Source organism: Camelus dromedarius, chromosome 5, assembly GCF_036321535.1.
Source record: "Camelus dromedarius isolate mCamDro1 chromosome 5, mCamDro1.pat, whole genome shotgun sequence".
NCBI classification, from domain to species: Eukaryota; Metazoa; Chordata; class Mammalia; order Artiodactyla; family Camelidae; genus Camelus; species Camelus dromedarius.
The window spans coordinates 60,010,981-60,034,411 of record NC_087440.1 but is presented as its reverse complement, the minus strand read 5'-3'; the positions used below and the strand labels follow the sequence as shown (position 1 = coordinate 60,034,411).

Genomic DNA, 23,431 nt, shown 5'->3' with positions numbered 1-23,431 from the left:
CCCCACCACCACCGCAACCTAGCGCAATACTTAGCAGGAATTACCCGATCTGCTTTACATAAACTTGATTATTTGAATTGGCCTTCTGTGCACATTCCACCCCCAAGCTTCTCTAATAGAAAAGCATTAGGCTTTCTGTCTATAGATGGAGGTTCAACTCACTTAACTTGTCTCATCATTTATCTTTTTTAAAATTTTATGTAATATCTTATGTACTACTTGTGTACAAACTTATGGAGAAGAAAACTTATATAACATGTCCGAATAAGAAGCATAGCAGTAAAATGAACACCTGTGCGTCTTCTACCTGTGTAAGAATCCAAAATGATCAACACCATCACATCAATATGCGAATTCGCCCTCAAACCTATTCCCCTACCTCTGCCATTACCTTGGTAACAGCTACCTTATTTTGTTTCTCATCCTCTTGTAAATATTTTATCACGGGTGTATGGATCTCTAAGCAATACATTGTTTAGTTGTGGTTGGTTTTGAGTTTTATGAAAATGGTACTGCAATTTCTAATATACATTCTTAGAATTGCTTTTTAACTTTAATAATGTTTCTAAGATTCATTTATGTTATTTGTCATAGCTGTAACTTATTCATTTTTACTGCTAATATTCTATTGTGTGAAGATACAGTTTATCCTTTATTTCCCCCATGTGAATTTAGGTGGGTTCCAGATCTTGTTATTATAAACAATTTTTCTATGAAAACTTTTGTATCTGTCTCCTATTTGTGGGATTGCCAGGTAAAATACACAAGACCAAATTAAGTTTGAATTTCAGATCAACTAAAATAATTATTGTTTATCTTAAATGCAATTTAACTGGGCATCCTTTATTTTTGTTTGTTTAATACGGGATTTCTACATATATGTTGCAGGAGTTTAGAGTATTTATACCTAAGAGTGGAATTGTTGCATGATAATGGGTGCAAATGTAAAATTTAACAAGGTAATGTCGAATTGTTTTCTAGAGTGGTTGAACTGATTAACACTTTACTATCAGTGTATGAGAGTTCCCAGTTCAGCCATATCATCTCAGAAACTTGGTATCTAACTTTGGTCTTAACATGCATTTTTCTGATTACTAATGTGGTTGTGCATCTTCTCAAATTTTAATTCTGTATTCATATTTCCTTTACTATGAAATTCCTGTTTATGTATTTTGCCCATTTTTCAATTGGGTTGTTTGGCTTTTTCTTATTGATTTGTAGCAAATAATGAATACTAAATTGATGTTTGTTATATGTATTACAAATAGCTTTTCCTAGTTTGAGACTTACTTTTATGTATTATCTTTATGGTGACTTTTGATGTACAAATTTTTTATTTCTAGTGCAGTGAACTTTTTAATCTTTTGGTCATAAATATTTTATTTGAGCCCTTGACTTCTGCTGGTCTGCAAGCTTTGTTTTTTACCTCTTCATCACACAAAAGTACAGAAATTACAGGGTTTGCAAACTTTTAATAGCAATTTGAAAAAGTAATTTTATGTCTGTTGAATCTAATAACTTTTTAAAAGGGACTTGTATTTGATATGAACTTTTAAATTTTAATTTTCTGGTAATTTATTTTTATTGTAGTTTACAAAATATTGGCCCACAATAGTTTGGGGAGAAATAGTCCATTACCACCAATAGTTTGAGAAGCACTGGTGTACAACATTTCAGTCCACATTCCATTGGCCAGAACTCAGTCACATGGCCCCATGGAGGCACAGAGAGATCTGGGAAATATAGTCCCTAACTGGGAAACCACTTGGAAGCAACAACTCCGATATATGGAAGAGGTGCACAAGCATAGTTGGACTGCCAACATCACTGTCACAATTTTATTCCAAAATCTTAAAGGATAGCCCTTTTAATCCACCATAATCTACCTAAAAATGATTTCTATGTATGGTATGAGTTGAGGATCCAATTTTACTTTTTTCCTTAACTATATGTATGTATGTGCATTTTCCAGCACCTGTGACTGAACTGTCTATTCTTTCCCAATAATTTAAAAAGTCACTTCTGTCATGTATCAAGTGTGCAGGGCTAACTGAAGCCAATACATAACTGAACACCTTTGTACCTGTTAACAGCATACTAAAATATTTCCATTACTATTAGTCTATAGTTACTGCCCTGAGCCTCCTGACTACCCTCAGCCCTCCGATCTGGGCCACCCAGGCCCCTCCCCTAGAATCCCTTAACTTTCCCACAGACCAGAAATGAAATGGTTAAGCCTGGAACAGGAAGATGCCTGCTTCAGCCTGTTTCTGTGTTACTATTTACTTCCAAAGGTCAATTTAGATTTCACTACACAAATACCATACTCTAATTACTGCAGCTTTAAAAAAAAAAAAAAAAAGTCTTACCTAGGAAGGAAAGTCCTTTCATCCTACTCTTCTTCAGGACTGTCTTGATTATTCTAAGACTTTTGCTTCTCCATATAAATTTTAAATTCAAGTTGTCAAATTTCTCTAATAATTACCCTTGGGATTTTGATTAAATTGCACTGCATCCACATCAGTTTGTAAAGGAATAACATTTTTATCATGTTGAGTGTCCCTATCCTATAAACATTCAAGTAATCTTTAGCATCATCAAATGAAGTTTCATAATGTTTCCTGTGTATCTATCAATTTCCTGAAGCTATGCACACAGCCACCCTGGGATGATAGTGGTTTTAGCAGGGCTCTCTGTGAGTGTCTCTTTCGCTGATTTCTCTGTTAAGCTGTCTGCCTTTTTTGGTATCACACCCAGCTATTAGGCTTCACTATTGCTAGCTGATTGCTCTATAGCTTTTGACAATATTCTGGGGTATGAATTGCTCCATAGTCTAATCCAATTACATTTAGGTTCCTTTGCAGAGATAATCTTTGAGTCCAATCTTGAGGTTTGTTCTGATCCCAAGAAGGCCGTTCTTAGTTGTCTCTTTCCCAGGCTCTCTCTGGTAAATTGGCTGGCCTGCAGTTTAGCTTCTTGCTGTGTAGAGCTACCAGCCTCCTCTTAATTAGTTACTTACTACCAAATAAATGCATTGTTTTCAAGAGCACCTTTAGGTTTGAATTTTCTCACAGTCTTCCAAATAAAGTCAGTTCCTCTGGGGAGAGCTTCAGAGTTCTCTGTTCTAATGAATTTTTCTCTCCCCCTGGGCAAAATATCTGAGCCACTGCTCTAGCTGGGAATGGGGACCATGTTCCATTTCTTTGAGAGTGATATCCCTGCTTTATAAGCAGGGCTCTGGAAGGGGTCAGTGACTTCTGTTCTTCTCTGACTGCTTCTCTGGGCTTTGAACTCACATATAAGTGCTGTGAGCTGAGGTGAGGTCACCTTCATGGACTTCTGAACCTGGGGTGGAGCCTCTGTCCTATGAATAGTGTCTGAAAGGAAGAAAGGAGTTCCCAATCTCTCCAATCTCTAGGACATACTTAACTGGAATTTAACCTTTCCAACATGAAGCTAAGGAGGATGAGAAGTGCTGGCAGCCTGGCTCTCCCAGGAAGATCCAAAATCCTTTACTGAGATCTGGAGGAAGGGTGAGCCCCATTTACTTGACCATGCCCACCCAGACTGGAGCTTTTGTCATACTGAGCAGGATGGGAGAGGCAGCAGGTCTATGGCTCAAGGGCCACTGACTCTTGCTGTCTGACCAAGATTTAGTAGATTTTCTCAAATAAATGGTTCTTCATCTTTTGTATTCCCTTCGAACAATTTCAAGAGACTTTAAATGGTTCTTGTCTAAAATTTTTACCAGTTACAGTTGCTTCCCAGGGGAGTAAGTCCATAGAGCGCCTCATACTGCCATTCTCCTGAAGATCCATTTAAAGGCATAAATCTGTTCCTCAGGTTGCTCCCCGTCTAATGTAGAACAACTCATCTCAAGAAGATCATGTAATGTTAGTGTGATGAATACAATGAAAGAGGTAAGCACAGTACAACATGGGAACACCTAGGAGAAACCCCTAATCAGTCCTGGAGAGGATAAGCTTTCTAAAGGAGAACTGAATTGTGTAAAAGGAGGGAAAGAATTAAGAGAGGAAGATGAAAATAGGAGGAGTGCTGCAGATGCAGAAAAAAATCAAGTGCAAATGCACCAAGAGGTAAGAGAGAATATTGGGAGGTTCTATCACTGCAGCACAGGACGCAAAGGAAAGAAGCTGTAATATTTGGGGAAACAGGCAGGAGATCCTAAGGCCTGGCATGCTTTGTGCTGGGAGAATCCCCCCCCTGGATTTCCCAGTGTTCCTGCACATTCTGAGCCTTCTGAGTGAAGATGCCTTAATATAAGTCTTAAAGATAGATAATTCTCAAAAGGTTTAGAGACTTATCGCCCCTGGAGCCATTTGCTAGCATTCCAAGGTAGTGAAGGAAAGAGATAAAAACCGTCCCCTCTCTCCTCCCCCAAAGAGAATATTTGTTTCCATTCTTTAGCAACGTTCTGGAGGGGAAGATGGGCAGATGGGCCAGCTGCTTTATATAAGCTCCAAGTCTCATAATTTGAGGGTTCCTTTCCTGTTGTACAAACCCCGCTGCACATACAGGTGAATATCTGACCCTTGCTGTGTAGCCCACGGGGAACTGGGGCACAGGGAACCAGTATTAACATGCTCTGCGAGTCATAAATGGTCTGTTCTCTGGTCCAGGGTCTGGTGTTTCTGTGTATATATAATATCTACCTCTGATCCCTCACAGTTTTGGACTGAACACCAAATATAAAAACATTAGAGCATCTGAACCATCATCTGAAGACAATCAATAGCTATTAATTTAAACATTTTTTTCTGTTAACAAAAGTAATCATATTTCCTATACAATATTATAAAGATACAGAAATGTATTATTTGGTTAGTAAAAGTCTTCTGATACTCTCCCCCATCCCCTCTCCAAGGAAAATTACTGCTTTACATTGGGAATTTAAAGTATGGAAATAATATAACCATAGTTTTGTTTTAGAAAGGTCAGTTTGGCCAAGGTGCAGTGCAGCAGGGATGGGGCGGATAACACAGGGTAATTATAGGAAGCCCATGCAAGAATTGGTGAGGCTGTTTCAGTGGACATGTAGAGAAGAGGTTAAATTAAATACCTAGAAACAAAAAGACTGTGTGTCACTGACTTTGATGACTTGATAACACTAAAAGTTTATTGTTAAAATTTTAGGTGTAATAATAGTATTGTGGGTATGTCCCAAAAAAGAATGTAATTTTTAGAGACACATACTGAATTATTTACAAATGAAATTATATGATGTCTGGAACTTGCTTCAAAATCATGGAGTGGGGAGAGGAGGGATGTGTAAAGGTACTAATGAAAAAAGCCATGAGTTGATTTTTGAAGTGGGTACCATGACTGATGCTGTGATGAGGCATCCAGAAGTCTCAGAAATGAAAGACTTAAGTCTTCTGACTGCTGGGAGCACAGCAGAGCATGGTCCTCAGCTGTCAGTCCTCTTGGGGGATTGTCTCAGCTGAAGAAAACCACCTCATTAAAGGTCTTGTCTTTTTCTGGGGGCAGCCCCCATCCGCTGACTCATCACTGTAGGGGTGTAAAGGCTCTGCCCTCCCTGTAACTTGGTACAATGCTCAAGGACCATTTCAGGTCCAGAGTTCCCCATGTGGCTGCTGGAGGCCTTTGTTGGGACTGCATCTCAGCTCAGTTTCTCCTTCTGCTCACTCTGCTTTGTCCCATCCACATGTGTTTTTCCTTAAAACACTCCCTGATAAATGTCCTGCATTTGCCATCTTGGAGTCTACTTCCCAAACCAAACTGCAAAGACACTTTGGCATCATTATACATACTATTCTCTTTACCTCTGGACATGTTCAAAAGTTTCCATAATGGAAATTTTTAAATTGTAAAAATGAAGAAGACTGTGTCAGACTGGATGTGGTGGATATGGATGTAAGTGACAAGTTTTGTCTAGGGCTCTGGTTTTGGAGACAGGGTGATGCCGTTCACTGAGCAGGGGATACAGGAGGAGCTATTTGAAGGGCGTGTGAGGAGTTAGTTGTTGACGAAAAATTTAGTCAATCTAAGAAAGAAATGGAAAATTTTATTTGAGCCAAATTTGAGTATTATAATCTGGGAAGAGCATCTCAGAAATGTTCCACCAGTTAGACATCAAGGCACAGTTAATATAAGTTAATATAAGTTTTTTTGAGATGAAGGCCATACATCAAATGTCATATTATTGACAGTTAACATAATCCAGATCTAAGCGTCATCCTGGTGAGTCATGTGATCCCTCACAAGCTCAAGAAGGAATGTCATCTTTTAAAGAGTTGTCTTGTTGATGGTAGGAGAATGCACCTTTTTACGGTTTAGCAGGCATTCCTGCTGATAGGGGAGGTTTGGTCGATGTGTAATGAGGATACGCAATGCACAGAACAGGGAGAGAGACCAAAGGGCAGAGAAGAATTTTTTAAGTTTAAATTTTTCTTGTCATGTCATAAAATATGAATTTCATTTCACATAGTTTTTGAGAGGCCAATTCTGAGGTGCCTGTGGGGAGCAGCTTGGCTTGGACATAGACTATCAAGCTAGAGACAATTGATGAAAAGGAACTGATGACCTAGGACATAGTAAATGGCCAATAAAAAGTCTATTTAGCCTTCAATTATGTTTGCCCAATTACAGCTGAATGTGTGAGAACCTCATAGAATGGGAATTAACTGCACTCCCGATGGCAAGCACAACATTCTAGAGCGTTTCTATCACCAACAGGTCTTAGGATAACATTGTCTCCATTCAAGCTGCTAAAACAAAATACCATAAACTGGGTAGCTTTTAAACAACAAACATTTATTCCTCACACTTCTAGAGGCTGGAAGTTTAAGTCCAAGATCAGAATGCTAGCACAGCCAGTGCTAGCTGGTGAGAGCCCTATTCCAGCTTGCAGATTGCTGACTTTCATTGTATCCTCACATGACCAAACAAGCATGGAGCTTTCTGGAGCATCCTTTAGAAGGGCACAAATCCCATTCACGAGGGCTCCACCCTCATGACCTAATCACCTCCCAAAGTCCCCATCTCCAAATACTATCATCTTGGAGGCTGGATCTCAACATACAAATTTTGAGGGGTCATAAATGTTCAGAAAATAGCAAACATCTTGGACTCACCTTCAAGAATTGTTCTTTGAATAAATGGATTTCACTGGAAGAGCTAGAAAATGGTCCTGTTTTCCCCACCCCATTCCTCTGATCATTTCTTCTCTGGTCTCTATGTCACCCCTTGTGTGAGCTGTCCTTGTGAGAGAAGAGTGGAAAGTTTCAGGAATAATCAAAAGATGAATCAGATGGGAAGCTTGCTCTGAAGGAACTAAGAGTTTAGTAGGGGAGATAAGACATGTATAAATGATCATAGATTGATCATAAAAAAAATGAGTAGTTAAGAAAGTGAAAGGGCTAAAGGTGAAGTTCACAAGGATGGAAATATTTGCAGTTGAATTTGCCTAGGAAGATGCAAAGCCCCTACCCAGGCTACGCTGGCTCTGAATTTGCAATGTTAGTAGCTTACTTCAGTTAGGTTTTTGCTTTAAATATTCTACCAGTAGGCTGCAGAGTCAGCAACAGTTTATAATGGTTTACCCCAAAGCTTGTTCAGTGATCCTATTAGAGTATGTCATAAGCAGCTGTGTGTAGAACCATTAAAAAAACAAAACAAAACTGTTTCAAAGAGCCAATATTATTCAGAAATGTATGGAAAGGATCTCTACATAAAGTGTTCCTTAATGTTTTAGTATTTCAGAGATCCCTAAAAATTATTTGATTTAACGGCATCCCAACGTACCTGTCAGGCTATATATGATGTTTCTCATTTTAAAAAATGCATCACCCTTTGTGATTAACATTACAGCCCCTCCCACCCCACCCCACCCCACCCCAATCCCCTGGCCTGCTCCACGGAGGAGTTTATAATGATTTAATAAGTATTCGTAAGACCAAAAGAGCTGTACCTCCAATTAAACGCAAACATAATGACTGAGGTTACAGACCAGTTTTTATTAGTGGAAAATATTTAAAACACCTCGACCACTTTTTGAAAATGTTAAAAAAAAAATAATTTTCATTGTCCTACTTTTTAAAGAAAGTCTTTGAAAATCCAGAAACAATTTTCCTGAAGAAAACAATTTAAAATAAAATGTAAAATGTACCCAATTGCGGAAACAAAAGGCGACTTTCTTCTAAACAATAACTGTCCCTACTTTACAACAAACTGCTCAATCATAACCTGCTAATTATAGGAGATGAAATTTAAGGCCCCGAGCTTTTCCGTTTTTCGTAAACTCGCCTCGCTTCTGTCCAACAAGATTATTCTCTCCCAAAGGATTCTCTATAGCTGGCCTCCATAAGCTGCTGGCACACAACAAACTCAAAAAACACGGCGAGCAAACAAAACAACAACAACAACAACAAAAAAACAAACAAAATCCCCAAAACACTAAACACCCACCTGGGGCACCTAAAGTTTCGTTTTACTTATTCCAGCATATCTCAGGGTGCTTTATTTAAAATAAACTAATCTTTGAGTTCCTTACGGGTCACACGTTGAAATAAACAACTCTTCTACTTGCGACAAGATGAGCGGCTGAGGACTAATTTTTAACGGGCGCCCTCTCGGTCCCTCTCTGCCGTCCAGGGCACAGCATCGCGCTCCGGAGCGGAGCTCGGAAGACAGCTCTACGGCTACGCTTCCACTCTCATTCCCTCTACTGTCCCCTCCCGTCAAACCCCAACCTCCAAAACAGAAGTTTGGGGAAGGGCAAGCAGCAGAACCGGACACGTCACGGGTGACAAAGGGCAGCCCCCGCCCGCGCCCCCGAAGGCCGGGCGGGACGGCGCCTCCACATGCGCTCCCACACGTACACGCGAGCGGGGAGCGGCCGCCCCGGAGCCGTGTCATCAGGCCGCCGCTCGCGGGCGGGGCTGGGGCTGCGGTGCTGCGCCCGAGCACGTACCGGGGCGTGGCCTGCAGTGCTGCGGGCGGGGTTTGGGGAAGTTTCTCCCCGAGGCTCGCTTTTCACATCCTTATCATGTAGGCACCAGGGCGTCAGGGACAGAACGGGTACCGGGTCCCTTCCGCATCTTTGCTATTTTCCCCGCTGAGGGTCTGATCACTGCCGCTCTCAGGCACCTGTCTTTCCTCTCCGTCCCGGAATGGAGCCAACACAAGGGAATAAAAGAAATTAAATAGTACGAGGAGATCGGGTGTCTGAGCAGCGTCTTGGATAAAACCGCCCACTACAGGTAAGAATAAAAATTATGTCCAAACCTCTGAAAGGTGTGAACACAACAAAGCTCCAGAAGGCGTTCATAGAAGGGTTCGAGGTAAGGTGTAGTTTTATCTTACAGGGTGACTATTTCATATCAAATTCTACTGATTGAACTAATTCTCTGTAAAATCATCTGGGACAACAGGTTCAGCGCTATTTAAAGGGATGAAATATGAGCAAAGTGGTTAGTGGCAGACAAAAAACACCCAAGTAAAATATTTTTTTTCTCTGCATTTTGTTGGTTCCAGCAAGCAACATGTTTGCTAAGGTTTTATTTAACCCAACCCCGCTGTTAAATAAAAAATTACATTCTTTGCAACTTGTTTTTGACGTTGCTACAGTAGAAATTTGAACTTTAAGAATGTTTGTTTCTGCAAAGCCAGTAAGTTTAAGTTCATCTCTTTCCTGTTTTATAGGTTGTAGGGGGAAATCAAGATTTAAAATGGTAGTTGTGGGGTTGATAACAAAGTTAAAAGAAAATAAACATGTCTAGTATGCCATTAAATCAAACAGCTCTGGCAGAACCGTACCATATATTCTTACAGCCTTTTAGTTTACCAACGTGCTTTTCATACACCACCTCATTTACCTGTGAGTTAATGTCTTCATAAGGAGACACCTGAAAGTCTAGTTCAAATTCAAAACCCACTAAATACCATGGGGACACCACTTTCATTCATTTCCATTTGTCTTGCCATTCCTTTCATAGAACATCACTCTCATTGTCCTCTGATTTCATTACTGTCAAGGGACCTCCACCCTCAGTTCCCTACACCCCCATTGCTTTCTCCTATTTGCCATTTAAACAGTTAATAGGGAAAAGGGTAGGTTCTACCGGTCTGGCTAGAACCCCACCAGCTTGAGATCTGAACCTTAGGCCGTATCTCTAAGACTGCTCTGTCATCTACAAAATGAGATACAGGTAATAATTCATAGGGTGTTTTTTTTTTTTTTGAGATTGAGATAACATGCAAAATGATTAGCACAAAGTATGGCATATTATTACTTAACAGACATTAGATCCATTTTAACTCCTAACCTAAGAGCAATTGTACCTAGCACTGGTAGGCTCCCTACAGAACTCTTTCAGTTCCAAAGTGGTGAGGCTTAGAACAGATGAATAAAATACACCAAACTCCTTTGCCATACTTTCTTCAGATGTGAAAATAAAACTATGGTCATTCACTCACAGCAGCACTGTAGAAAGAGAAAGTATAAGCTCGCATAAGGAAGGGAGATGAGCAATTCATAGGACTGTAGTTGCTGGCGTAGGGCTATACTTCTTGAATAAAGGCATTGTAAAGACTTTTGTGATGGTCTCAAAGAGGCTGGCACAGTGCTAGGAGGAAGGGCTGGTTCTATTTAAAACAGCTTCAAGCTCTCTAGGGGGCTTGTTTTCTGAATGAGCAAGGGGTGGATATTTGTTTTCTTCCAGCTTTACCGCCCTTTAAAGTGGCTTTCTAGTCTAAACCATTGCTCCCACAAGTCATTTTCCAACTCCTGGTTGTTACAGATCTGACCATTTACTAATATTTGAGAACGATAAACTTCTAGATTTTAGCTGAACTTAATTTGCTACCAAAATAAGCAGAATTTTTTATTTCAACCTAGGAGTATTAAGCAACTACTTTTTTCTAAAATACTACCTCTAGTACTATCTATAATTAAAAGCAGAAGCATTTTAGATCATAGTATTAGCAGTGAAATATACATGTGCCCCCAAAATCTTGGATTGAGTCTTAGTGTTGTAAACTTGTGTGCCCAAATTTTCATGTAATTGTAATCACACTTTCTTCACTGTAAGATAAAAACAGCCTCCTAAGATCTGTGGCTTAGTTTATTTTGTTCAGGATTTTTGTTCCTGTAACCTCAGGATACAGAGCCTAAGGCTCGGGCACTGCCTATGTAATTTGTCCATAAAAATAATTTGCTCTTGCTTTTAGGTGTAGGGATGCACAGTGATTTTGCTGTTTCTTGGTTATATGTTTGTGCTGTCTGATTTTTTTAAATTTTAAGTAAGAATGTATTACTTTTACAATCAGAAAAGAGTCATCACTATTTCATTTTTAAAATATAGGAAAAATGAATAAAGTTATTTAAAAAATTTAAAATATACAGTATAATTTAGACAAAAACAAAGCAAGGTCTTTCTAGTTTCATATTAGAGTCAGAAGACCTAAGTTTAAATCTTTGGTCTGCCATTTATTACCTTTAAGGCTTGGACAAATCATTTATTATTGGAGGTCTAAATCTCTTCATCTGTGAGTAACAACAGATTGGACAATCTTTAGAGGAATTTCTAGCCCTTACAACATTATGTAACTGTAATGTTTAGGATTTGCTTCATTCATCCCATTCATATTAAAACAGTAAAATTTTGTTTTACTTTAATAGGTTCATAAATTCATAAATGACAATTTTCTTTTCTAAAAGTGTACTTTTTACAGTAGAACATTATGATTTGTTATTTAACATTACATTTAGGGACACAGTATAAATTAAGGTAATGGCAATAAGATAAATGTAGAACTCAGCAAAAGCAATGTAATTTTCATAAAATACTTAAATTGTTGATAAATAATTTTAGGAGCTGGAGGTGTTGAAGCAAATATTATTTTAACATAAAAGGTGATCAAAGGGGGCCTGGTCCACAGAAGATGTTTATTTGATGTAACAAAACAATACAGTTAGTGTTAGATCCAACCACAAAGAGCAAAAGGAATGAAAAATTTGTACAATGCACATAGAAAAACAAGATGTTTACTGTGACAACTATATATTTCTAAAATAATGCTTCTAAAATTACTCAATTATTAAAATCTATATGAAAACAGAAGGATGTTAATAGCGACAAAGTGCATAAAACCAAACATCAGATTTTGAGCAAATTAACATATACTAGGCAATTTTGCTAACAAAGCATGATTTTTTTCTTGTTCACAATCTGCTCAAAATACCTTTATACCAACAGGGTGGGCAGAACATTTAGGCTTAATATCAATTACACAATATTAGCATAAACTTCCACAACTACAGATAGGGTATTGTTTTCTTTTGAGCTGGCAAAGTGACTACAGAAACATCAGATCATTTCTCTGAATTGAGAATTTTATCCAAATAAATGCCACATACCTTCCAGATATATGCATATCTTTCTATATCACGTAAATGGCTTTACCCATTTAAATAATAAACCATACAAGCATTTAAGAATCATTATTATATGATTAACAATGTCATGTTCCAGGTTTAATAATTTCATAGGCCAAAAAAAATTTCTTCTTAAAAACTAGTTTTATAAATGCAGAATATATTGCATGAGTTAACTGCTGGTATTTTTTTAAGAAAATATATTGTGCAATTGTGGCTACCATGTACTGCTGGCAAATCATTATTGTTTATGTAAAATGTGAAAAAACTGAGTAAAAATTTTTCAAACTCATCAGGATGAAAGGTTACTGCCTTCTTAAAAAAAATTATATTGGCATCTTATTAAAAATAATTCAATAAGGGACAAACTCCCTAGCCCAAAATAAATAAATAAAAAGGTGCATTTTAAAAATGATGCTACTGCAATGCAATGGTTTAAATACCAAAGAACTGTGAAAATGTGCTGTCTGTGAGCTGGCATTAAAGAACATACTAAAAAAGAGCATTAATGTAGATTAAGTAGAAAGGGGATCGAAATTGAACTAACCAAGTTTGTGCAGTATTTGTAGCCAGGCTTCTAAAATTAGATATAGAAAATATAAATAGACTGCTTTAGGTAATGAGCCACCAGTGTCCAAAAAAAGGAATGAGATTATGAAAAAGCTCAGTTAACTTGATCCAAAGCTCTGAGTAATTCTTCACCCTGCAGTAGGTTTCTGCTGCCTTGTATAGGAGCATTAACTTCACAATCATAACTGGTCAACTGTGGTAATCCACTCTCATCCATTGATTGCCCCAGCAGTCTACATGCTAAATCTGAAAAACAAAGAGATACCTAAGTATTCATTCATCTAGACAATGAATATTATTAAATAGCGACTATGCACTAAGGTATTGGGGGAAATAAGGCAAATAAGCTCTGGAAGGGTTTTCAGTCTATTGAGCAAAACCACAATTATGTAAACAAAAAAGTGCAATTAAGTGTTACTGGTGCTGCTATGTCAGAAGTGTTTAAAGGATACACTGAAGGCACAGAGGAGTGAAAAGCAATTTAGAAAAAGACATTAAAATGAAAAAGTTTCAGCTTCTATTCAATATTTATAGCACACAGACAGGTCAAAGATAATTATTAAAAATGAAAGTTCCATCTTGAAATAGTTATTCCTGTCACTGATCAAATAAAATGCAACCTTACTTTTTAATCCTGCTAGGGAATGAATATCACTCATTTAGAGTAAGGCTCCTAAATAAAAGTTTCATATATTTTAATTGTTTGTGATGGTCAAGGGCAAAAAGAATAAACTAACCAGAAGGTATTAAAATAATTGTCTTTTGTTCCATTCCATTCTGTTCACTAGATTTGCATCCTTTTACACGTTTCCAAGAAAGTGATGTAGTAGTTGCACGATCATCTGGTTGCTGTAATAATGTTCCCTAAAAACAGTAAAGTTATTTCAATTTTATTATGTTGAATTTTCTTTTAAATCAAAAATTTTGAAATCAGTGTAAGTTTAGTAACAATACATAGGCAAGATTTTTAAGCACTGCCCTAAATTATTTTAAATTTTTTTTTCTTAGTACTACCATGATGAAGTCATTTGCCACTCACTATGGCAACTGTATGTGTAAATGCTTTCCAGTTGATTTGGTCTCAAAGTATCAGTATGGATCACACCAGCATTGACTGTTTTGGGGGTAAGAAGGGAAAGTAACCTAAAGGGAAGAGAATGACTTGGTGATACTGGAGGTGGAACAAGGGGAGAATTTCACTTACTCAAAATACATCTCTAGTGCTTGGAATTTTTACGCTGAGACTGTATTCATTAAATGATTGTATTTCTAAGAAAGAGTGTATACAAAATGAAAAAAAAACAATGTGTAACTTCTGAAAATGTACCCTGAGTATTTGGAAGATACAAGAAGTCACCTACATATCTAACTCAGAAATAGGACATCAACTAGAATAGAAAAGCAAACATACTGTCACACTTACAATTCCTACTGCTTGAAAAAGTGAACCATCATGTTCTATTTTTCGCTTTCTCTGAGCATTCTGCAAAGCTAGTATCTTTGGATTTAGTTCTTCCTCAGGAGTGGTAGTTCTGAAAAAAAAATTTTTAAATAAAAATATGGTTGTTTTATTTATTTAAAAAAATCCAATTAGCTTTTTAAAAACAAAATATAGAATGCCTGTTTTCCAACATTAGGAATATAATGTTACATAAGAACTTTCCTGATTACTGGATTATTACCTTAAAAGCCAAAGCTCATTTTTCAAAACAAAATTTCCTAAGATATGCATTTCCTTACTTATGAAATAGAACTGAATAGAACTAAATTGACATCAAAGAATTAAATACTGGCCTTTCATTCCACCTAATACACAGATATTCTTGGGACTATTGTAATACAAGATTAATTTCACATTTGTGTAATGCTTTCAGTTTATAAAACATTGCATGTTTATTAGTTCTAATTTTAGGTTCGCTTTAATCCCCAAGACAATACAGGTATATAATACATAGTTTATAAATGAGAAACCTGAGGTCTGTTAGATAATGTGCTCTGTTGTTAATTAGCTGCAGATATGGAAGTACATTGTAGGTCTCCTGATATCCACCCTCCTTCCCAGTGATCTTCCCACTAAGCCATTTTGCCCTCAGTATTGATCTGGTCATCAAATCTGAACTACCTGTATCTAAAATTAATATTAAATAGCAAACTATTATTTTATGCATCAAGTACATCAATTCTGCTATACTATTTTGCCTTTTCAAGAGCTGCCTCAGCCCCCTCCTCCACCCCAGCATAATCACAATAGCTCCTTGCTGTGTTCCATCTAGTTGAGAATGCCATATGGGTAAGTGATGTGTTACTCTAACAGCTCTTCTACATGCAGTCTTGTTTTATATTTTTAAAAAATTCTATAAAACCTTCAATATACAGACAGGCAGGTTTTTAAATTTTTATATAAATATATTTTCCTTATTAAGTATAACTCAGTCTATTCTGTAAATATCAAAAGTAGTAGTACTTTTAACGGTTTATTTTTAATCTTTGCTCTAAAGTTGTAAGTTGTCTAGTTTAACACACCATTTTGATCCTGAAAATTACCTAGAGAGGTGGTGAAGAAAAAGCCTCCATATAGTTCTGAAAGGTACATTCATTTCTTAAAGTGTTTAGTGCACACCATATTGGAACTAATGTAAAAAAAAAAATTGCTAAAGTGACTAGATGTTTGCTGGACTTTGGTTTTGACAAGTACATAGTTATATAGAAAACTGAATATCCCATGGTTCTCTGTAGCTGTAACTGTCAATTACAGGTCATTGCTGATTCTGTTGCTATATTCATTCATCTCTCCATCCAATAACCATTTATTGAAGGAAGTACTATGTGTTAGATACTGAGTTAAATATTAGTAACATAAAAATGTCAGGGCACTGTCACCGCCCAGAGGTGCTGTAATGTCAGTTGGTGACATGGTAAAAATGTAATGTTAAGTACTTCTTCATTAACTGAAAGCCCCAAGATCTTTTCCTAGTTCTGGGAAAAGGTGTCTCCTAAAAAAGCATTTCTCTCCTCCACACACTGCCCCACTGACTAGCTACAACTTGTTTCCTCTGACAACGGCCTAAAATTTAAAATATGTGAAATCTTATTAGAAATTATACATAAAAATTATAACTTAAAATTTGGGTGGTGGACATGTTTGCTTGAATGAGCTCCATAGAAGCAATGTTGTAAACGACGCTTAGATTCCTGCTGTAGCTTTTAAAAACCTACTTAACCTATAATATATCTAATGCTATGACTATACATAAAAAAAATTTTAAGGCTTGCAAATATCTATATTGAATACCGAGGACTGAAGATTATCAAGCTGAATTTGGAATGGGGAATTGGAAATACCTTTAAGTGAAAAGGCTTTTTTCTCTGGAAAGCTTAAAAAGAGCTCCAAGAGATGGAGGCAGTGAGGATAGTTAAGTAGTCTGACTTAAGCAATCAAAAGAAACTAGGCCAGTTTTCATACATGTACAGAATTTATTGGCTGGATTTTATTTTTAGAGGTATTAGAAGATCCTCCTAGATTTAGATAAGTGACATGATTATAAAATAATACACGAGCTAATTTAGAAAGTTTTTTGACTGCTCGTTTTACATTCAGAATTTGTATGTCAATTTTATGTTCCTTAAAGCATATACCAAAAGTTTGCTATGTTTAGAAATAATTTACCATTATATACATTTCCTCAAAAATAATAAACGAACTATAACTTTAATGTTACATATAAATACCTTTGACTCAAAGCGACAGATAACACATTAGGGCTTCGTGGATGAGATTTTTCTGTCTGTTCTATGACTCCTTTTCCTGCTCTGTTTGGTGAGGATGTCCGACTTCCAGTATCACTATATGTTGATGTTGTGGCACAAGCAGTTTCTTTAGGTACGTGGGGAGGAGATGGAAATGCAATCAATATTTTAATGTCTTCCATACCATCTTTTGTCACTGTTTTTAATTCATCAGTGGTGGCAGTGGTAGTGGTGGTAACAGGAGGTTCTTGCATTTGAGTCTGCTGGAATACTGTAACTGTGCTCGCACTTTGAGGGCTTGTAGAACTGCTTTCCAATGGTGACAACTGATCGAAGGAACGTAACTGGAAGTCATCATCCATTGGGATATAAGGAGCTAACATCTCCAAGTCTAAATCAGTGTCCTTTAAAGTAACAAACACATGAATTTTTACAATGACCACGCCTTATAAAAGAAAAACAAGTTAAGCCCAAAGCCACTTAAGACTAAAAATAAAATTTAATAGAAAAAATATATAATAAACAAGTTCCTATACCTGAGTGGAAAATGGATTCTTTGCTTCTGTGTCTTCAGCAAAAAGTTTCTCTACCAATTCCAACTTGAATTCATTGACCATATCGCTATCCACATCAAAACAATATTCACTGGGACTGTTAGGCTGTAAAAGGAATTAATATACTTACTTTCCCCTGAAGAAGCGTGCATAAATGTTTTGCTAGTTGTTAGAATTTGCAAGCTTGATCTCATAGAATACAAAAAAGTCCATCTCTTCTATCAAATTTTATCTAACTAGTGAGAAATTAATTTTTTGAGCTTGTAACTAATTTTGCTAGTATATCCATGCATGATATAACATCCCTTATAAAATTAAAAGATGCATTTATCTACTTTTATTCTAAAGTACTTATTCCAAAGAATGAAACTCATCTAACAATTCTCTCATATGGTGACTAGTTGGCCAATGATCTATCACTGGAATCTAGCTGTGTACTGAGAGGCCACACGGCTGCGGTGATCTACCTAAAAGTCTCCCAGCTACTGTAAGGGGAAGTGAGGGGGAGGGGAGGGGTGGGAGCTTAAGTTCTTTACTTGTATTTACCTTAATGAATGCAGTACTATTTTAGTTTTCAGCAAGAATTCTAACCAAAAAATTATAGCTATGCATTCTAAGCATAAATTTTTGCTGCCCTCATCTTAACATTTTTATTAGGTTTACTTTTGTTGGAATAAAAACAAAACGAATTGAACATTTTTGAGCTAGGCAAACTGAGCAACCAGAGAATAGGATATATTCTCCAGAAGGCAAGGAAGAGTCAGATCTACTTTTAGCTTACCAGTCTGAATCAACAGATATTTAATGTAAAATTATGTACCACCTATTAATGCCTATTTGAGTCTCATTTATAAAGCCGTAATATTCAAATCTGAGCTGCTCTACTCATGAGCATGTTTGTAGACACAGAAAGCTCTGAAATAAAATCATTCTAGATTTAGAAATAGAGCTCTATGTGGTAACTTTAGTCCTGGCCCAACCTAGCCCTTAAAGATATTTTTATTTTATTTTGTTTACAGGAAAACTAATATCAAGACAGAACTTGAATTAAAACATTACTAAGTATTACTCTGTGTGAGACTCAGTATTTTCATGTGACAGGATTTCAAACAAGTGATGGAAAACGGACTAAATTGGACAAAGAGCTTAGGGTCCTTTCCCTTTTAAGTTTTGCTACTGGACAGTTCTCTAACTCAAAGGGTAGTATGAAGGTACTTGGAGCAATCATAGGCACACAGTACTTGTTCTCTGTGGATCTCTTAAGTTCAAGACTTTTTTGGTCTACTGATATGAACATATAGAGGAGTAACATAAGTTTTACCTTTCACCTTATGTTAAGATCACTCCTTCCCATGTTCCTGACTATCTTTGACCCTAAAACATGCACTGAGGTCTGTTAGCCATAGCTTTTGTAGTGATTTTAAAAGTGCTAAAATTCACACAAAAAGCTATGACATGTAGGTCAAATTAAAGTATGAATCAAATTTATAAATACATCCCTAAATGTTAAAATCTGTAAGTTATACTTTTCTTATTATATCATGACACCTACCTCAGGTGAACTTTGTCTGGTGCTTCCATCAGAAGGACTAGCTGGCTGATCTTGAATCTGGGGCATGGTAAAAGAAAGTTCCAGTGACTCTGGATTTGGTTCTAACTTTAATGCAACTTCCTGATTGAGTGCAGGGTCAGCACTACTTCTGAGAGGCTTTGGAGTTTCAGAGGAAGGTAATGGAGACATCGCCAAATTCATATTCTGTAATTTCTCATTGGATGAGGGGAGCATTACATCATTATACAAGGGAACTTCCTCAAGTTGTTGGTCATCAGCTTCTGTGTCTGTAGGGAAAAAAAATCTAGTCAATTTAGAGACTATCTAGATTTTATGTCCCCTTTCACAAAACGTTTGTCTAGTTCACTCAAACAAAAATGTTATGAAATTTTACTTACTCTGAAAGTCTACAGGTATTATGGTATAACTTAAGTCTGAGTTATCTTTCCAATGCACTATTGACAACTCCTGTTAATCTATATAGCATAAAACCCCCTGCAGTTCCTTTTATTCATTTACATTTAAACTACCTTGAAATTAGTTTTCTTTTTCAATGTTTGATATTGTGATATGACTGCTTATTTATCCTTTAATGCAATGATGCCTATTGCAACATAACTGCTAGATTGTGAAGACACTATGAGAGTAGGATATAGAAATAGCAGAGTAGCTGAGAAAAAAATTAAAAGTGGGAAGAAGAAATACCTTAAGGACACTTTGAAGCACAATTCCCAACAACGTGACAAAAGCAGGAATGTTGAGAAATTATAGGGGCAAAGGCCACACTGTCCAAATGATTACCAACAAAATGTCAGAGTAAAGTCTAGGCAATTAACATACATTGTTTAGGCAATTAACAAAATAACCGAAGACTTACCATTGCTGCCAAAATCTAAAGATATGATTGTGTCTCCAGCAGCTGGGGCCAGTAAAGTTAAAGCATCAGGTTCCTTCTTAAGTTTATCAAAGAGGCTACTTGTATCTTCTGTTTCAACTTTGGTGAATAGCTGAGTCATTTTCATATCTGACGATTCAACTGGTTTGAGGACACATTCTGTTTGTTGAAGGGAGAAAATCAAGTCGTGCTGAATAATACCACTGTCAAAAAAGAGAGATTAGTAATTCTTAAATGAGCACTTGACACAATGGGAGAGGAGAAGGACTTTGAAATGACCTTGTCTCTCAAAAAAAAAAAATTAAAAATTCTGCTTTATGAAAAGGAACATTTTAAGATGCCTTAAAACATCTCTCATGCATACCTGGTCACATTCAGGGTTTAAAATATCAATATGAAGTAAAGACTTATTAAAATTCACAATACAAGATAATTCAAATATTTGGCTAATTTCAATTAAGAAACTTCAGCTATCCCTTTGGGAAGATAAGTGGTAACAAAGAAATGTAATAGTTAAGGACATGTAGGACAATAAACAGATCTTCACAATTTTTGTGCCCACATGTAGTGAAACTGGCACAGAAGAACTTTTTGACACTAATATATAAAGCATGATCTAAGGACAGTCCTAGAATATAAAGAAAGATAAATAAATGACCATGGTCTCTCTAAGAGAGGCACTGTATTTTCTGTGGTGGTAAAAACAAATGATCTGGTGATACCACCTGCAGGATAGGGCTGAAGAGAGATGATGAACAATTCCATCTTCATGCTTGGCTTAATTTTATTTTTCCTTTAATCAACAAATATTACTTGTTTACTATGTGAAATGAACTGAGGATACAAAGTTTAAAATATCTAGCCCTTGCCCTCAGAAAGTTTAAAATCCAATGCAAAAGTAGGTGTGCAAATAATTAAAATACAAAGTGATAACTGCTAAAATGAAGAAGGTCTGCGTCACAGAGAAGCCAACAAGCTGAGACCTGGACTTAGGTAGGATTTATTAGACAGACTGGGAAAGTGGAAAAGAAGGACATTCCAAGTGGGTGATTCTTATATAATGGGAAAGTCACAAAAGAACTCGTTGGCCTAATTTCAAAACATTAAAGGATGATGACAGAAGTGGCAAAAATAAAAACAAATGACTAAAGTCTTCCTAAGAGAGATGGCCACATATTTCAGAAAGAGAGCTAAATCAATGAAAGCAAGGAAATTTAAAAAATAATGACAAGAAATGATGCTATGCAAGTATGCAGTGGGTAATAAAGGGATCTTTAAAACAATTATCAGGAAAATGAGATGATCAGATACCCATGCAAGAAAACTCAACCTGCTGGTAATGTGGAAGATGGACTAGAAGGGGGCAGTTACTTACTGAAATAGATTAAATGAAAGATTAGTTTATGATATCCATAATATTAGTAAGCCAATAAACTAAGAGTTTGTGAATATATAAAAGCCATGTGCTATGTCATATAGCCTTTGACAGTAATTTCACATAGAATTTCACTTAATCCTCATTTTAACCTTTTGAGGTAAGTATTATCATCTCTCCTAAATGGATGCAATTCAGAGAAATGAGGAGACTTCCCTAAACCACGGAGCTAATGAAGGACAGAGCTATGACACAAATCTAACTATTCCAAGGCCAGTATTTTTCTATTTATAAAAATAACATAGCTGCCTTGAGATTGTCTATGCTGATAGCCGTATGACTAGTAACGAAGTAATCCACAGGAGATCTGATTTTTTTCCCCCCAAGGTCTTTTTTAAAATAGGAGTAAAAAGGATGGCGATAAATAGCTACTGATAGTAGTTAGTGGAATCTCTGTAGAATAACTGGCCTAAAAACTCAGGTTAGAGTACTTAATAAATAGGTAGAAAATTGAAAGTAAAATAAAATTCAGTTAGTTTATAATCTTCTCTTCCTATAAAAGAAAAAAGTATCCAAAGAGTTACTACTTGCTCCCCACAAATATTTACTTTCCAAGCTTACCTCACAACGTAATTTACACATACAATGCACTGTGGTTGAGAGTTCTTAGTGTTATATATGACAGTTGCTTGAGTTTCAACCCAGACGTATCCACCTCTTTTGGCAAGCATCCTGTACTGTCCTGTGGTGACTTGTCCTTTAGTAAACACTAGGAGTGAAAAGGAAAAAGAGTCATGCAAAGAAAATAACTTTGAATTTTCAATCGACTGAATGGATGATGAATATTGATCACTGTTTTAGAAAAAAGGAGAAATATTTATTTTAACAGAATCAGTTGTAACTGTTTAAATGGAGAGGCAGAGAAAATGCTCCAGGATAGCTGAAAATGTACCCATCTCATTCTTCTAATCCCCAAAATAAACTCCTTTTCTGCCAGCTTTCACTTTAAGATGAAAGCCAGGAATGAGGGAGAGCGGTGACTAAAATTCCTTTAATGACTTACATGTTGAAAGTATCACAAAGATTAGAAAGTGAATAACCTTTATTCCACAGAGAACACTCCAGAAAGCAGAAGTGTTATCATTTCCTTAAACTCCTGCTATAGTTTCCAGAGAACCAAAGATGGTTCAAATTAGCTGTGCTAGGATATCTGAATTGCAACTGGTATCATACTGAAGTCTTCTAGCAATTTAGGCAGTCTTATTAATTACTGATTCAGGATAAAGTACTAGATAAATAGTAAAGATGACATTATCATGAGTACTGGGGTCCCTGACTGCAGACTTGGGCCCACTCTGCAGTTCAAGGCTGATCATGCTAACTCAGCGACACTCAGGTATCCCCAATCACACTGGAAAGTCATGTTTACGTATGGATTAGAACAGACAAGTTTAGAAATTCCAAAGTTTTACTTACCATGGGATCCTCAAATAACATTCATATGAGTAAAATTGAGAATTATCTCTATGTCAAGAGTACCTGTTACCATGATGTTGATCAAATTCATTGATTCACTGAATAATTATTTTCTGAGTGCCTTTTCTGTGCTAGCTGTTCTGAATACTTAGGTATGAACTCTGAAAATGCTGTAATATTTGATGCTTTTTTTCCAGTCTTTGTTTTTAAAATGCCAGGGAAGTTTTATATATTATTAAATGATTCTTTAACTGGTATTAGTTATAACAAATATAAAACATAGATTTAATGACCCAGATCCACTTACGATGAGGTCTATTAAAATATTTAGCCTGGGAAGACTGGTTGATTTTAACCCAAAAGTTAGATATATGACCAAATAGTAACGATTGCAAGAGTTAAATAATTAGAATATTTCTGAGTTTTTCCATTATACTTACTATCGTGATGAGTTTTGGTCAGATGATCAGAGTCCAAAGCATGATAATATTCATAAATTGAGCGGCCCAAAAGTTCTTCTGGCTCATATCCCATCAATTCAGTAATTCTGTTAAGTAAAAAATGTAAGTAAGAAGAAAAATGAGAGAAACTAACTAATGAAGAAAAATTTTGCTCCTCTAGAGTAACTAGATATGCATTAATCTTATGGACAAGTGAACTTTTAAAAATAAAGGGCATCTTTCTTTGTTTAGATAAACTTACATCTCACCTTTAGTAACTCTACAGTTAGTAAATGCAGGGCCATGCATTTCTTTAAGCCCTATGGGTTCATCCTGCTATTTAACTGTTTTATCCCTTTCACTCAAGTTCGTTAACTATTTTTTTATCACATTTTATTGTACAC

The 23,431-nt window shown here is 36.4% G+C and overlaps 1 protein-coding gene across 2 annotated transcripts in view; it reads right to left on the bottom strand.

Annotated features, from left to right (window-relative positions):
- Positions 1–11,910: 11,910 nt before the first annotated feature.
- Positions 11,911–23,431, bottom strand: part of HIF1A (hypoxia inducible factor 1 subunit alpha) — a 39,589-nt gene continuing 28,068 nt past the window's right edge. For both annotated transcript variants that reach the window (XM_031453821.2, XM_064486007.1), the window contains 9 exons: positions 23,028–23,134; positions 21,733–21,880; positions 19,719–19,939; positions 18,842–19,128; positions 17,272–17,394; positions 16,718–17,139; positions 14,412–14,520; positions 13,726–13,852; positions 11,911–13,234 (listed from right to left, as the gene is read on the bottom strand). In XM_031453821.2, the coding sequence (XP_031309681.1) occupies positions 13,083–13,234; positions 13,726–13,852; positions 14,412–14,520; positions 16,718–17,139; positions 17,272–17,394; positions 18,842–19,128; positions 19,719–19,939; positions 21,733–21,880; positions 23,028–23,134 (1,696 nt within the window). In that variant the 3' untranslated portion in view covers positions 11,911–13,082. The remainder of the gene's footprint in view (positions 13,235–13,725; positions 13,853–14,411; positions 14,521–16,717; positions 17,140–17,271; positions 17,395–18,841; positions 19,129–19,718; positions 19,940–21,732; positions 21,881–23,027; positions 23,135–23,431) is intronic.